General features: G+C 42.9%; 1 protein-coding gene across 1 annotated transcript in view; it reads right to left on the bottom strand.

Annotated features, from left to right (window-relative positions):
* Positions 1–284: 284 nt before the first annotated feature.
* Positions 285–15,886, bottom strand: part of Uimc1 (ubiquitin interaction motif containing 1) — an 86,485-nt gene continuing 70,883 nt past the window's right edge. The window contains exons 11-15 of the mRNA XM_090325553.1: positions 9,132–9,210; positions 4,290–4,461; positions 2,436–2,499; positions 1,381–1,423; positions 285–696 (exon numbers count right to left, since the gene is read on the bottom strand). Coding sequence (XP_090181679.1) covers positions 486–696; positions 1,381–1,423; positions 2,436–2,499; positions 4,290–4,461; positions 9,132–9,210 — 569 coding nt within the window. The 3' untranslated portion in view covers positions 285–485. The remainder of the gene's footprint in view (positions 697–1,380; positions 1,424–2,435; positions 2,500–4,289; positions 4,462–9,131; positions 9,211–15,886) is intronic.

Raw genomic sequence — 15,886 nt, 5'->3', positions numbered from 1 at the left:
AGGGACAGCATAACAAGTGGTGGGCTTCAATGCCCTCGCTATGTCTAAATATGGTGTCAGAACCACCACAGGAGTCACCACACAGAGTTCAGGATTGTGGACTACGGATTCTAGAGAATATAGGCCTTGTGTTAAAGATCTGTAAGGAAATTGTGCAGAAACATGTAATTGATGAATCTGAGTAAACGACATTTACCATTAATGTATTCCCATCTAACATGCCACAACACACAGGAAGAAAAATGGACAATCTCTGTCTACCGAAATAAGATTTCATACAAACGTAAATATATTGTTCTTTATAAGTAAATTCAAACAGATTGTTATAAAACAGAATACTATACACAGTTCTCTGTATAGATAATACAAACATAAAAACCAGGATGTTGAGTGGGTGCTGGTGGTAAAAACTGAAGGGTCAAAACTTGCTCAACAATGAACTGGAAGCTGCTATGGCTTAATGAACACGGCCCACCCCTAGAAACTCAGGTTTTTCTCCTTTTTCCTCTGCTGGCTTTGGCTCGTGTCCGACTACCTGGCTGGACTGTAAGCTGATTTTTGAAGTCCACTAAGCAATCTGTAGTTTCTGAGATGGCAACAAATGACTTGATGGGAGACTCTGAGAAACTGAGCTGTGTGAGGGAACTCTGCAGCTCTCTGCTGCAGCCCGCCTCTTCCACTCCACAGGAAGATGACCTAAAAGAAAGAGGAAAAAATCAGTTCACGGGGGCCAGGAACTTGGCCTAGTGGTTAAAGTGCTTGCCTATCAAGCACGAAGACCCGGGTTCGATTCCTTGGTACCACATATATAGAAAAAGCTGGAAGTGGTGCTGAGGCTCAAGTGGTAGAGTTCTAGCCTTGAGAAAGTCCAAGGACAGTGGTCAGGCCCTGAGCTCAAGCCCAGGACTGGCAAAAAAAAAAAAAAAAAAAAAATCAGTTCACTACCCACTTACCTACTCAGCACCAAATGCTTAGAATGCATTAGCAGCACACACGATCTCTAGACTAATCCCACCAATAAATATTACCATTTTGCTTTTGCTGATGGCAGGGCTGGGTATTACAATGTAACCTAAAGCCGAGAGAACAAGGCCTCAGCCTCAAATTCTCAAGCTACTGGAAATCCAGGTGGGACAACCATCGTTGAATGGGGATAGAGAAATACAGAGGAGAAAGACTTTGCTTCTGCTTTGTTTTAACATCAAGAGCGAATAGTTACCCATCCCATTCTCAACCGAGATATACTGGACTAAAAGAGGAGAGAGGCTACATTAGTGCTGCTGGGTTTCTATTTTAACTGTGGTTCTAACATAGAACCAGGATCGGGTCCTGCTTTCCAGAAATGCTGACAGCTGTATTTCAGTGCATGTCCCAACTCACCTGAAGGTTCCTGTTTCTGAAGTCTTGGTATTCATCTCTGCATCTGTGTCAGGACAGAACAGTAACAATGTTGGTAATCATACCATTCTCACTTCTTCCACACTGCTTTTCATCAGGCCTATGCAAGTGGCTAAGAGCCCCCATCCTCAGACCAAGGAGAGCATCCAACAGGCTCAGCTACACAAAAGCCAAGATGGTGTCTGAATAAAGCTACTTCAAATCTGGACATGAACACCAAGGAGCTGCCAGAGGAAATCTGCCACCCACGGAGATTCACAGTGCAGTGATCTTGTCTTAGAGGCTGTCTGTTGGTAGTCCTCAGAAGGCACCACAGATCTCCTTGGTGGAAATGTTCTAGTAGAACAAGATGGTAAAAAACATCTCACCAGGCTCCAGAGAGCTCCTCTTCCATTTGCAAGTAGTAACGTTTAACAATAGCAACAAATAGTAATAGCAGCTGGCACCTATCAAGAGCTTACCTATGCAAAGGAACATGTATAGGACGTTACCTAAACATACACCCTTGCAATCTACAAAGCTGGTATATGGTCTTGACCTACTCTCAGGAGCTGAACCTCAGCAGGAAGCAGTCAGCTCTGTATGCCTGCTCCTTCCAGGGGCAGGGGTGGGGCACCTTTCCCCTTAAGGGCCATTGGGATATTTACAACATCACTCACTGGCCATATAAAATGATCCCCACCAGCAGATGGTCGTAGCATATTTGTTCTTTCATGTACCAAATGATTTCATGGGCCTTATATAGCCCAAAGGCTCGAGGTACCCCACCCTTGCAAGGGTTCACCTAGAGTTTGTGCTATTTCCCAGTGCGTTAGATATTTTTCCCACTTCAATAGGCAGCCTGGATCCTAGGCTTTAATAAGGCCTGAGATGAAAACCATGATGAATAAGACAAGGTGTTTCCCCATCTCCTTCAGGGAGAGGTGACCTAGATTGAGTTCCCAAAGCTGGCTGATCTGTACAAAAGTACACTCACATATCCCCAGCAAACAGCAGGGAGCTAACAGAAGCGTGAACATTGGTCCTGAAGTCCTCACCTGCAGTCTTGTGCTCAGACTGTTCCAAAAGACTGAGGAGTCGGCCTTCATTTTGGCCTTTTTCCTGTGACAGAGATAAATAGAGGAAAAGGTTACCTCACGGAAGGCTCTTTAAAAAATACAACTGCCGTAGCCCGGAGCACACTTTTTATTCCACAAGAAGCGGGGTGTGGTGGCACAGATCTAGGGAAGTCTTTTGCTGTCTAATAAATGAGAGTAGACAAGGAAAAAAAGCAAACTGCCTAGAATAGAATCCAAGGCTGGATTCTACCATGAAGCCAAGCCAGTCCACTGAAATCATATCATGGAATCGTAGCTTCTGATCTATGATAGATTTGGAGAGATTTACGATACAAAATAACAGTTTCAAGGTGGTTTCTATGAATAAACTGTCTCTTTGGTATAAGTAAGCAGTCAGCTATAAACCTAACTCCAAACCATCATTTCCAAACCATTCCTCTGATTGACATCAATGGCCTTCCTGTCTTAGGGTATGCAGTGACTACTAAGTCAGCAGTCCTAGAACACAGAGCGGCCGCTGCTTCATCTCTGCTCCCTAAACCAGGATCCGCCCCCTTCTCAATCTCTAATCATAAGGACGAGAGCCCCACACGCTCCAAGGGAGCAGGACTGGGACCCTGTAATCTCTAGGGCTGGGTCAAAAGCTGATCACACATGTGGAGAGAGAAATTCAAACTCTTTTTTGGAAGGTCATTTGACAGTGTTTCAAGATTTTAAAATGTTCATATCATCAGTCTAATGGTTGTACTACAGTCTACTCTAAGGGAAGAATTCTGGTGTATGCCAGAGTAATGCTTTAAACAAAAGGATTAGAGAAGCACAAATGTCCAACGTGACAATGGTTAAGTGGCTATCTACAAGATACCTTTGTTTGTCTGTCGGTCCTGGGGGCTTTAACTCCAGGCCTGGGCACAGTCTCTCTTCTGCTCAAGGCTAGAGTACTACCACTTTGAGCCATGAGGCTAATTCTGGTTTTCAGGTAGTTAACTGGAGATAAGTCTTACAGGCTTTCCTGTCCAGACTGGCTTCACACCATCCTCAGCCTCCTGAGTAGCGAGGATTACAGGTGGGGGCCACCAGCACCCAGTAAAAACAATGTTTTTTAAAAGTCTAAAATTTAAAGTTTAAAAATTAGCATTTGGGGCTGGGAGTGTAGCCTACTGAGCACTCTACTGAGTGCTCACCTAGCATGCACGAAGCCTTAGGTTTGATTCCTCAGTACCACATACTCAGAAAAAGCCAGAAGTGGCACTGTGGCTCAAGTGGCAGAGCACCAGCTTTGAGCAAAAGTGCCCAAGGACAGTGCCCAGGTCCTGAGTTCAAGCCTCAGGACTTGCCCTCTCCCCCCAAAAAATAGCATTTTTAAAGTATAAAAATAAACTAATATAGATGTTTATACTATACAGTAAGTCTTTCTGTGTGTGTGTGTGTGTGTGTGTGTGTGTGTGTGTGTGTGTGTACACGGAGAGTCAGAGAGAAAGAATCACACTAAAATTGCATAGAAAAAACTGGAAGAGAACAGGCTAAATATTACATTTGTCACTGAGTGGCAGCTAAATTACAGGTGATCATTTCCTCTGATTTTTTCATGTTTTAGGACTTTTCAGTTTTTTGGCAGTAAGCCTGTATTACTTTTAAAATAGAAGAAAATATAATTTCTAAAGAATAAAAATTCAAAATACGAATACAAGTTTGTCCTGTATGAAGAGAAACAGGAAGGAAGGGAAGTGGGAAGGAAAGGTAAGAAACAAGCCAGAACAGAACTGTGGCTGCTTAAAACTGAAGCAGGTCAGTCAAGTGGCCTTGCCCCCAAACACCCCATGTATGGCCTACCTTTGGGTTCTTTGGCTGTAGCTTCTGCTTCCCCTCCACAGGTGTGTGCGTTCTGGTACTGTTTTCAGGCCCGTCTCTTTGGTCGCCCATTGCGACCTGGAGACAGGAGTCTACGTGACTTTGATACTCTCTGAATGGGACCAGGGATTTGCAGACATAACACTTCTCATTCCTGGCCAATCAGAAGAGAGGGAGAAAAGGCGGTTTTAAGATTTGCTTCTGCCCTGGGGCTCCTGCATGTGTCTCAGAGTTATTCTACAGGAGAGACATGCCAACCAGTGCAGATCTGCTCAGCGGGATCGCCAATAAAACTAACCCGATGCCAATCAAAAGGACTGAGTGATTAGCAGTTTTCCCTGGCTGCTTCTCTGTGCCCTGCTGCTGCAGCAGTGGGATGGTAATGAAATCAGCTCTTCTAACTATCTCAAACAATGCTGATTGCGCTTCACACATAAAATAGTCTGTCAAACTCTTCTGAAATTAAGCGTAATCGGTTTTTCAAGGAGAAGTTAAAATTTCGACAAAAAGCATTAAATCAAGATGACATTTTTACCATGGTGGATGAACTCATCTGATTAGTAAATCAAGTCTGTCGTGATGCTAACTCCCTTAATTTTGAAACCTGCAACATCATCCGAGAAGTTACTGAAACAAGTAGCTCTGCTAAAGTCTTTTGCATAATGTCATACACACAGTTAATTCTTATCTTCTTATAATACATAGTTTGGGGAAAGGGTCCTTGAAGTAAAGTTTACTGTGTTATCAATAAAAATGGAAATTTGGGGGAAAAAGGAAAACAGATGAACACTAATTACTTCCTTTGTGGTCAGTTCCTGTGAAAGGCCCTTTAAATATAATTTCTCAATTAATTCTTCAGCCCTATTAGGAAGGAAATATTCTCCCCAAGTCTTTAGATAGCTAATAATCAAGCCTCTTATGCCTGATTCTTAAGATCACTTTCGCTTAAAGAAGCTAAGAAGCACACGGTTTTAGACTTCTCTCTCTAGCCATTCCTATTCAGTAACTACAACAAGAGATTATTGCTAAAGGAAGAATTTCTCTGGAGGTCCGTAAAATAAGAGAAATAAGTCTCTCAAGCAAAATTCTGCTGCCTTGGGAGAGAGCTAAGGTTTACCAATTAATTTAAAAGCATTTATTAATTCCACATCCATGAGACATGGCAGAGTGGAAGGGATAGGACCTGTAGACTTGGGTACCCAAGCCCTTGCAGATCTCATCACCTTAGTTACATATAATTTCTTAAAAACAGAAAGGGTGCTGGTGGCTCATTTTTGTAATCCTAGCTTCTCAGGAGTCTAGGATCTGAGGATAATGGTTCAAAGCCAGCCCAGGCAGCAAAGTCTGTGAGACATTTTTCCTCCCCAGGTCCCTTCTGGGGCTTGAACTCAGGGCTTAGACACTGTCCCTGAGCCTCATTTTTTTTTTTTTTTCAAGCTGCAAATTTTTTTTTTATTGCAATTAGTAAAAGGGTTACATGATATTTGCCAGATAGAAGGTGCATTAATTCACATACATTGATACCCTTTCACATGTCTTGGTACCCATTTCCCTCCCCCCCCCACCCCCCACCCCCTGAGCCTCATTTTACTCAAGGTTAGCACTCTACCATGTGAGCCACAGCACTACTTCCAGCTTTTTCTGTGTATATGGTATGAGGAATCGAACACAGGGCTTCATCATGCATGCTAGGCAAGCACTCTACTACTAGGCCATGCTTTCTTTTTTTTTTTTTTTTGCTAGTCCTGGGCTTGGGTTCAGGGCCTGAGCACTAATTTTCTCAAGACTGGAGCTCTACCACTTGAGCCACAGCACCACTTCTGGCTTTTTTCTATGCATGTGGTACCGAGGAATGGAACCCGAGTCTTTGTGCATGCTAAGCAAGCACTCTACTACTAGGCCACACGTCTGGCCCCTAGAGACTCTTACTACTCAGAAAAAGCCAAAAGTGGCACTGTGGCTCAAGTGGTAGAGTATTAAGCCTTGAGCCAAAGAAGCTCAGGGACAGTGCCCAGGCCTAGAGTTCAAGCCCCAGGACTGGCAAAAGAAAAGAATGGTGGAGTAGAGTTGGGGGACTGGCTCAAGGGGTATAGTGCCTGCCAAGTGAGCACAAGGTTCTGATTTCAAACTCTAGTACCATCAGAAACAAAAACATGCGGTACCCTTTCTCACTGTTATAAAGTAACTAATGTTTATAAAACAATGACTAGCAATGAGATGCCATTGGCTAATATTGCTAGTGCTATTTCAGATACAGTTAATGCTAGGGATTTAAATATGAACGAAAGTAAGTGTCTCAAAGTCTAGTCAGGGACAAAGAAATGCTAAACAGAAAGTAAAACAATCCTGAAACCTAAGCAGGTTCACACCTCTATTTTTAACAACTCAGAAGGCTGAGTCAGCCTGGGCAGACAAATTTGAGATTCTTATCTCCAATTAACCAGCAAAATGCTGGAACAGTGGGCATGACAAAAGTGGTAGAGCACTGTGAGCAGAAAAAGTAAAGCTAGAGTGTGAAACCCTGAATTTAAGCCTCAGTTTAGCCTCTGCTTAAAAACTTTTTTTTTTTTTGCCAGTCCTGGGCCTTGAACTCAGGGCCCGAGCACTGTTCTTGGGCTTTCTCAAGGCTAGAGCTCTACCACTTGAGCCACAATACCACTTCTGGCTTTTTTCTATGTATGTGGTACCGAGGAATCGAACCTGGGTCTTCATGCATGCTAGGCAACCACTCTACCACTAGGCCAAACTCTAGGCCAAACTCTCTGCCATCTGCTTAAAAACTTAAAAAAGCCAGCACTGGTGGATCATACCTGTAATCCTAGCTACTGTGGAGGCTGAGATCTGAGGATCACGGTTCAGTCAGTCTGGGTAAGAAAGTCCACAAGACTCTTATTTCTAGTTAATCACCAAAAAACTAGAAGTGGAGCTGTGGCTCAAAGTAGTACAATGCTAGCCTTGAACAAAATTGCTCAGTGACAGCACTCAGGCCCTGAGTTCAATCCCCACAACTGACTCACAAATGAATAAATAAATAACCCCAATGAGGCAGTATCAAAATGACTAAATAAATAAATAACAAGTGGAAAGTGGTCCTGTGACTCAAAGTGGTAGAGTGCTCACCTTGAGTAAAAGAAATCAGGAATATGGGCCGGGAGTTTGGCCTAGTGGTAGAGTGCCTGCCTAGTATGCACGAAGACCCAGGTTCGATTCCTCGGTACCACATACATAGAAAAAGCCAGCAGTGGTGCGGTGGCTCAGGGTAGAACACCAGCCCTGAGGAAAGTCCAAGGACAGTGCTCAGGCCCTGAACTCAAGCCCAGGACCGGCAAAAAAAAAAAAAAAAAGAAATCAGGAGTTATGCCCCAGCTCTGAATTCAAACCCCACAATCAACAAAACAAACAAACAAAAAAATAAGAGCTTGAAAGAATGAGGGAAAAAAAGGAAACTCTCATATCGATAGGTGCAAATGAAAATGAATACAACCATTATGGAAAAGTATTAAAGAAATAGAACTACCACATGACTCAGTAATTTTATTTCCAGGTATATATCCCTAAGGAAATTTAAGTCAGAATGTCAGAGATATCTGACAGCACCATTCACAATAACCAAGAAAGAGAAAAGCAAATAGAAGGGAGGGCTTAAGTGGCAGAATGCCTGCCTAGTAAGCATGAAGCCCTGAGTCTAGAGCCCAGTGGAACACCCCTCCTCACCATCTCCCCCAAAAACGTTGAGATGAGGACAGTAGTTGCCAGAGGCACGAGAGAGCAGAAGGAAGTTGAAGACAGGATCATCAGTGTGTATGAAGCTATCAACAGGAATAGAAAGTTCTGGTGCTCTTTTATACAGTAGGTCCTATGATACAGTGGCATGACTCTAGTAGATAATGTACTATTTAAAAAAAAAGAAGAAATGGATTTGAATTGATTTACCATAAACAATGATGAACACTTGATGTACTAAACCTGATTTAATATTGCATAATACCTACATGTATCAAAATATCACATGATACCCCATTAATACTTTTCATATTTTTATATACCAGTTAAAAACAAACAAAAGAATCTAAATAGCTTCTGCCTAGAGACTCACTACTTTAATACACTGTATGTAACCTCTGCAATACCTAATCCCTTTTGAAAATGGGCTTTCTGCCAGACTCCAGTGACTCATACCTCTTAATCTTAGCTACTCAGAAAGCTGAGATAAAAGAATCACAGCTCAAAGCCAGACAGACCAATCCACAAACCTCTTATCACCCCCAATTAACCAGCAAGAAGTGGAAGTGTAGCTCAAAGGGCAGAGCACCAGCTGTCAGTGAAAAAGCAAAGACAGCTCCAGGTTCTGAGTTCAAGCCTTAGTACTAACAAAAATAAAAAGGAAAAAGGCTTTCTTAACCCAGATGCAACCAATAGTTTAAGAAGTCTTTTAAGCAACCTGAAGCCTTTTGCAATTCAACTTCTTATTTAAGGACTGGGATGTGGTGGAGGCAGTCCTAGGGTTTGAACCCAGGGCTTTGTGCTCTGTTATTTGAGCCTCACTCCAGCCCCCAACTCAACTGCTGTGTTATGACCGCAGTGAGCATCTGTTCACTGCCCCTGAACAGAAGTTTTAAGGAAACAAAAATCTAAGAGCAATATGGAAGTGGAGTGGATGTCAGGAAAGAGATACAGTGACGTAAGCTGGATATAAGCACAAGACATCTCAGGCATCCTGACAACGAAGTGATTGCCAGGCCAGGAAAGACGGGGTGAGAGAAAACGGTCAACACGACCCATGCTATGCTGAATAAGAAGCCCTGACTGCAGCACGATACTCACTTGTCAATACCTAGCGAAGTCCGCACAGCTGTCCCACTGCTACTCTTCTTCCTGGCTTCTTTTTGTCTCCGAGTCAACACTGAAAAGAAAACCTTGTTAGCTGGCAGTAGATACTGAGTATAAAAGACAGATGTATAGGAAGAAGCAATGCTTAAAACTCATTTGGAGAGCAAGAAAGTCCATGGTCTTTGAAGTGTCAACTTTCCTCATACTGAAGACAACCCCTGTACTGTGTGTACCAAAACTGCCAGCCATGAGACATTTATTGGGCTTTCTGCTAAACAATGAGATCTAATGCACTCATTCAGTCCATGAAAGGGTTTGATGTACTATACCAACTTGCAGAAATCATGGGAGAGATTCAGTATTTTGTGTGTGTGTGTGTGTGTGTGTGTGTGTGTGTGTGTGTGTGTGTGTGTGAGAGAGAGAGAGAGAGAGAGAGAGAGAGAGAGAGAGAGAGAGAGAGAGAGAGAGAGAGAGAGAGAGAGAGAGAGAGAATACTGGAGCTTGAATTTAGTTGCCTCACTGCTGTCCCTAGGCTCATTTTGCTCAGGGCTGGCATTCTACTATTTAAGCCACACTTTCACTTCCGGCTTTTTGGTTGGAGATAAGAATCTCATGGACTTTCCTGCATAAATTGGCTTTGAACCCCAATCCTTAGATCTCAGCCTAAGTAGCTAGGATTACAGATAGGAGCCATCTGTATTCGGCTGGGAGTTCCTTTTTCCCAACCAAACTTTGGTGTGAGGGGCCAGGAATGTGGCCTAGTGGTAAAGTGCTTGCCTAGCATGCATGAAGCCCTGGGTTCCATTCCTCAGAACCACATATACTGAAAAGGCCGGAAGTGGTGCTATGGGTTGAGTAGTAGTCCAGCCTTGCACAAAAAGTGTCCAAGGAGCTGGGAGCAGTGTCTCATGTCTATAATCCTAGCTACTCAGGAAGCTAAGATCTGAGGATCATGGTTCAAAGCCAGTCCCTGCACTAGACACTGTAAGACTCTTATATCCAATCAAAAAGTAGAAAATGGGAAGTGGGGCTGTGGCTCAGGGGTAGAGTGGTAGCCTTGAGCTGAAGAGCTCAGGGACAGCGCCCAGGCCCAGAGTTCAAGCCCAATGACCCAAAAAAAAAAAGTGTCCAAGGACAGTGCCCACTCCTTGAATTTAAGACCTGGGACTGGCAAAAAACAAAAGGTCTGGAATGATACATGGCCCAATGAGGTACTTCATAAAACACACTAACAACAATTCTTTTATCTCAGTAGCTACATAAATTATAATATTTACAAAACTTATAAACCTATAAACATGGAAACTGCTCCTCCAAACAACAGTTACACAACCAATTTCTTTTGCTACATTAAGACACCTCTTCCTTACTTTCAAGATGCATAGATGCTTTGGCTCAGATGATCTATAAATACTTGCATCTCTGGGCCAGGAGTTTGGCCAAGTGGTAGAGTGCTTGCTTAGCATGCACAAAGACCTGGATTCAATTCCTCCACACCACATACACAGAAAAAAAAAAAAAAAAGCTAGAAGTGGTGCTGTGGCTCAAGAGGTAGAGCTCAAGCCTTCAGAAAGCCCAAGGACAGTGCTCAGGCCCTGAATTCAAGCCCTAGGACTAGCCAAAAAACAAAAAACTTCATCTCACACCAAAAGGCACTTGTTTATAAAATCATACCATCGTAAGTGGTCTTGACCATCAAGTGTTTTTCAGTCTTTGTTCCTTTTTAAAAGAAAAACTGAAAATTTTATTTCTATTTTTATTTATTTATTTATTTTGGGGTCATGAGGCTTGACCTTGGCTGGGCACTGTCCCTGAGCTCTTCAGCTCAAGGCTATGACCCTACCCTTGAGCCCCATTTCCTGTTTTTTAGAGGTTAATTGGAGATAAGAGTCTCAGGTCCTTTTGTGCCCGGGCTGGCTTTGAACCTTGATCTTCAGATCTCAGTCTCCTGAGTAGCTAGGATCACAGGTGTGAGCCCTGTGCCCAGCTTTCTTTGAAAATTTTATTTCTGACCTTATCTTCCTTCTGCTTAACACCTGAAACATCTACAACAGAGAATTCAGAAAGATGAATCGTTCATGAGGTAACTGAGGTGTTTGTTGTTATGTGTTTGTTTTGTTGGTCCTGGGGCTTAAACTCAGGGTCTGGACACTGTCTCAGAGCCAATCTGTGCTCAAGGCTAGTGATTTACAACGTGAGCCACAGCACCACTTCCAGCTTTTTCTTATAGTTTACTGGAGATAAGAGTCTCACAGACTTTCCTTTTTGGGCTGGCTTTGAATTCTAATCCTCAGATCTCAGCCTCCTGAGTAGCTAGGATTACAGGCGTGAGCCACCAGTACCTGGTGGCAATGGACAGGTGTTACTTCTTTATGAAGTGGGTCACATGATAAACATGTGCAGCTCAGTAGGCCATGTGGTCTCTACCACAACCACTCTGCACTGCAGACGAAAACCAGCCACAGACAATATAAACACCTGAGTGCATCTGTGTTCCAATCAAACTTTACTTACAATAATTGATATCTGACTGGATTTGGCCCAGGACTGCCTGCAATTTGCCAACACTTTGCAGCCGGCCTTCCATTAACACCACTGGTAAGCAATGATGAGGTCTCCTCTTGACTGCTAGGGGAATTCACCTCCTCCAAGGGAAATGCCTTCTGTTACTACAGAGCAATCTGGCTCAATCTGCATTTACTAAGAGCCATGTGAATTAACATATTAAAAACAGCCAGAGCTGGCCTGGTGGCTCATACCTGTAATCCTAAGTACTCAGGAGGCTGAGATATGAGGATCAAGGTTCAAAGCCAGCCCGAGCACAAAAGGACCTGAGACTCTTATCTACAATGGAAAGTGGAAAATGGAAAGTGGGGGTTGGCTCCAGGGTAGGGCGGCAGCCTTGAGCTGAAGAGCTCAGAAACAGCGCCCACCGAGCTGAGGCCCCATGGCCCACAAAAACAAAACAAAAAATAGCAGCCGGCACAGTGCCTCATGCCTGTAATCCTAGTTACTCAGAAGGCTGAGATCTTAGGATCCCAGTTCAAAGCCAGCCTGGGCAGGAAAGTCTGTGAGACTCTGATCTTCAATAAATACTCCAATTAACCACTAGAAAACCAAAGTGGTGCTGTGGCTCAAGGGGTAGGTTGGCAGCCATGAGCTGAAGAGCTCAGGGTCAGCGCCCAGGCCCAGAGTTCAAGCCCCAGAACTACCAAAACAAACAAATAAATACACAGTAACTAATAATGTGTGATTGCATTTGGGGATTATGACTGGAAAAGGAAGAAAGCATGGTTTTCTACTGAATATCTGTGTGTGTGTGTGTGTGTGTGTGTGTGTGTATGTGACAGTACTGGTATTTGAACTCACGGCCTCACATTGTCACTAGGCTTTCTCATTCACAGCTGGTGCCCTACCACTTGAACTATGAATGTCTGCCTACGTTGGCTTCAAACCTAGATCTTCATATCTTAGCCTCCTAAGTAGCTAGGATTCTAGGCATAAGTCAACAGTACCTGGCCGTTAAAAATTTTAAAGGAGCTGGAGAGGGCAGGTGCAGTGACTATCTCAACTAGTCCAGAAGTAAAGTTAGGACGATGGCCTTTTCAGGCCAGCTAGGCAAAAAGTAAGACCCTATCTCAACACACTAGCTACAGGTGGTGGGTGGTATATGCACATCATTTTAGGTTAAGCAGGAAACACAGGGAGATTGTGGTCTGAGTCTATGTCAGACCTACCAGCCCGACTGAAAGGAGCGGAGAAGGGGTGGTGTGGCTCAAATGGTGGAATACCTGCCTAGCTAGTACAAGACCCTCACCAGCCCTGATACTGCTAACACAGAAAAGCAGAGGGAGAGGAGAATTCGAATTTCATTATATGTATTAAGGCACCAGTCAGAAACAGAAGACCTATTTTTAAACTTCTTGCCAACTCAGATTTTATAGAAAAAAAAAATACTACAGAAGAAACTCATCGAGGACACAGCTACAGTACCAGCTTCAAATCAACCAATCTACAACTTGCATTTATTTCTTCATCTGATGAATGAGGGTTTCATGAGAAATTTAATCAAGTGCTTTGTTGAAATCAATTAAAAGATCAGTGCCTCAAGATTACTGATTCCATTAAGTTTTGTTTCTCCCCCTCTCCTATTGGTCCCTTATATTGACTAACAAGCATAAAAATAAGAGAAAAAAATCAACTTGGAAATCACTCCATAGACAACTGAAAAAAATTACTTGCTCCTAGCATTTTGTCTAGCTCCACTGAAATTAGTACATTTTTGTTCTTAACCATTTATGTCATTTTCCAGTGGTTTTTTTTTTTTTTTTTTTTGCCAGTCCTGGGCTTGAACTCAGGGCCTGAGCGCTGTCCTTGGACTTTCTCAAGGCTAGCACTCTACCACTTGAGCCTCAGCACCACTTCTGGCTTTTTTGTATGTATGTGGTACCGAGGATTGAACCCGGGTCTTCGTGCATGCTAGGCAAGCATTCTACCACTAGGCCTAACTCCTAGCCCAAGTTTGTTGTTTTTAAAAAAAAAAATCTCATCAGTGTTCTCAGCAGAGTTTGTCACAAATATTAATAGGAATGTCTGATTAAATTTTATATTGATAGCCAAACTCTGGTGATTCACACCTGTAATCTTAGCTACTCAGGAGGTTGAGATCTGAAGATCAGAGTTTGAGGCTGGCCCAGAAAAGTCTCCAATTAACTACTCTAAAAAAACCCAAAAACCGGGGCCGGGAGTTTGGCCTAGTGGTTAAATTGCTTGCCTAGCATGCACGAATACCTGGGTTCGATTCCTTGGTACCACATACATAGAAAAAAGCTGGAAGTGGTGCTGAGGCTCAAGTGGTAGAGCTCTAACCTTGAGAAAGTCCAAGGACAGTGCTCAGGCCCTGAGCCCAAGCCCAGGACTGGCAAAAAAAACCAAAACAAAAAAAAAAAACACCAAAGTGCTGCTGTGGCTGAAAGTAGTAGAGTACTAGCCTTGCACAACAGAGTTCAGGGACAGCACTCAGGCCCTGAATTCAAGCATCATGATAGACCGAAAAAGAAAAAAAAAAGTCTATTGATAAGCCAGGCATAATGGTACATGACTGTCTCACCACTTGAGAGACTAAAACAGAATGCACAGTAACAGATAAGCTACTCTGGACTGTCTCTAAAAAAAATAAATAAACAAAAAACCAAAGGCACATCTATCATTATTTTTGTGGATGGTGAAATATTAACCTGACCAAGGTGCCAAAGCCAAACAAACTCAGCACAAGGAAGGTAATCATTATAAGAGCAGACTGCCTCTCCTGGGAGGGGGAGGGTCAAGGATGGGAAGAGAGAAAGAGTGAGATTGAATAGGCAGATAAAAATATTTGAGGGGAACCTCAGATGGCCAGGAACCAAATGGCACTTCTGTCTTAAATGTTATGATCCGAGTAGGCTAGACCAGGCCTTGTAGCTATGTTTTTCTTTTGAAATGCATGGCCCCTTCAAAGGGTCACGTAAGTGTTAGTTGCTTAAAGGAGATTCTTACTCTGATTTATGGGGGTTGATAAGGTAATTTCAACTCACAGCAGGCAGATACTTCAGTATGGACCACATATCCCCAAACTCATCTTCCTGTGACAGCAGCCACAGATTTCAAGAAAACAATGGGGTGTGAGTACAACTCCCAGGGCAAGAAAGGAAAGGGCAGACGTCACTGAGAAATAAGAGAGAGCCAAAATCACATAGCACTAACTCCGCTGTTTATACTCCATCCACCAGGAATACACGTACGGTAGCTTAGCAATGTCATGATGCATTTTTAAAAAATAAATAAAAAGAGTATAGTTCTATTGGTAAACAGCAATGGCTCTGGAGTCAGAATGCACCCAGACTGGGTTACTATGACCTGTGTGGCCTCAGGCATGTTCTGTACCTTGTATCAGTTTATCTAAGAAAGTGAGATATATGCTCAGGTATATATACAAGCATCTGATCACAGAAAGCCCTCGGCAAACATTGGTTACTATTTGTTTATACAAGTTTCATTTTATTATTCTTCTTCCAGATTTATTTCTTAATCTTATTCGAGAACTTAAAAGCCATCCTTAAAACCAGCACCTATCTGTCTACAATTTAGGTCTGTCTTAAATGATTTCCACAATAATTTATACACAGAATGGACAAGTAAATAGCAGAAGCATTACAGACTAGTTCTCGATACCATGCAAACATTAGCACCTTTGTTTCCAAAATTCAAAGACTAGCAATCACATATAAACCCTACGGCTGAGTACTACTGTACACAGTAAAGTCAATGGCTCCTGGAGGAGAGTGGAAACAACACAAACCAAGAAAAGCAATTTTGCAAAACAACAGTGGTTAAGCCTCTTCAGTTTGTCTTCCACAGACTCAAAACCCTCAGTATAAAGCAACAGGAAGCAGGGAACCATATGCGTTCCTGCCAAGACCACCTCCTGACCCCCAGCATCTTGAGCTGCTTGCCTCCCTACAATGCATGGCCTACAGCCTGGGCCTCATATTAAAGCAACCAAAGAACCAATTCACTCTCTCTGAAACATATGACTACTTAAATTTAAATCTTAATTATAATTAAATATAATTTAAAATTCAGCTGCTCTGTCTCATGAGCCACATTTCAAAACTCAATACCCACAAGTGGCTGTATTTGTACAGTACTGCATTTGACAGCACTGATAGAGACATTTCTATCACTGCAGTGCTTTTCCTTTAGCAGATAAC

The sequence above is a fragment of the Megascapheus bottae genome, chromosome 38, assembly GCF_031878675.1.
Source record: "Megascapheus bottae isolate mThoBot1 chromosome 38, mThoBot2.hap1, whole genome shotgun sequence".
Lineage (NCBI taxonomy): Eukaryota > Metazoa > Chordata > Mammalia > Rodentia > Geomyidae > Megascapheus > Megascapheus bottae.
The sequence above is the reverse complement of the archived record's forward strand: the minus strand, read 5'-3'. Positions and strand labels throughout refer to the sequence as shown.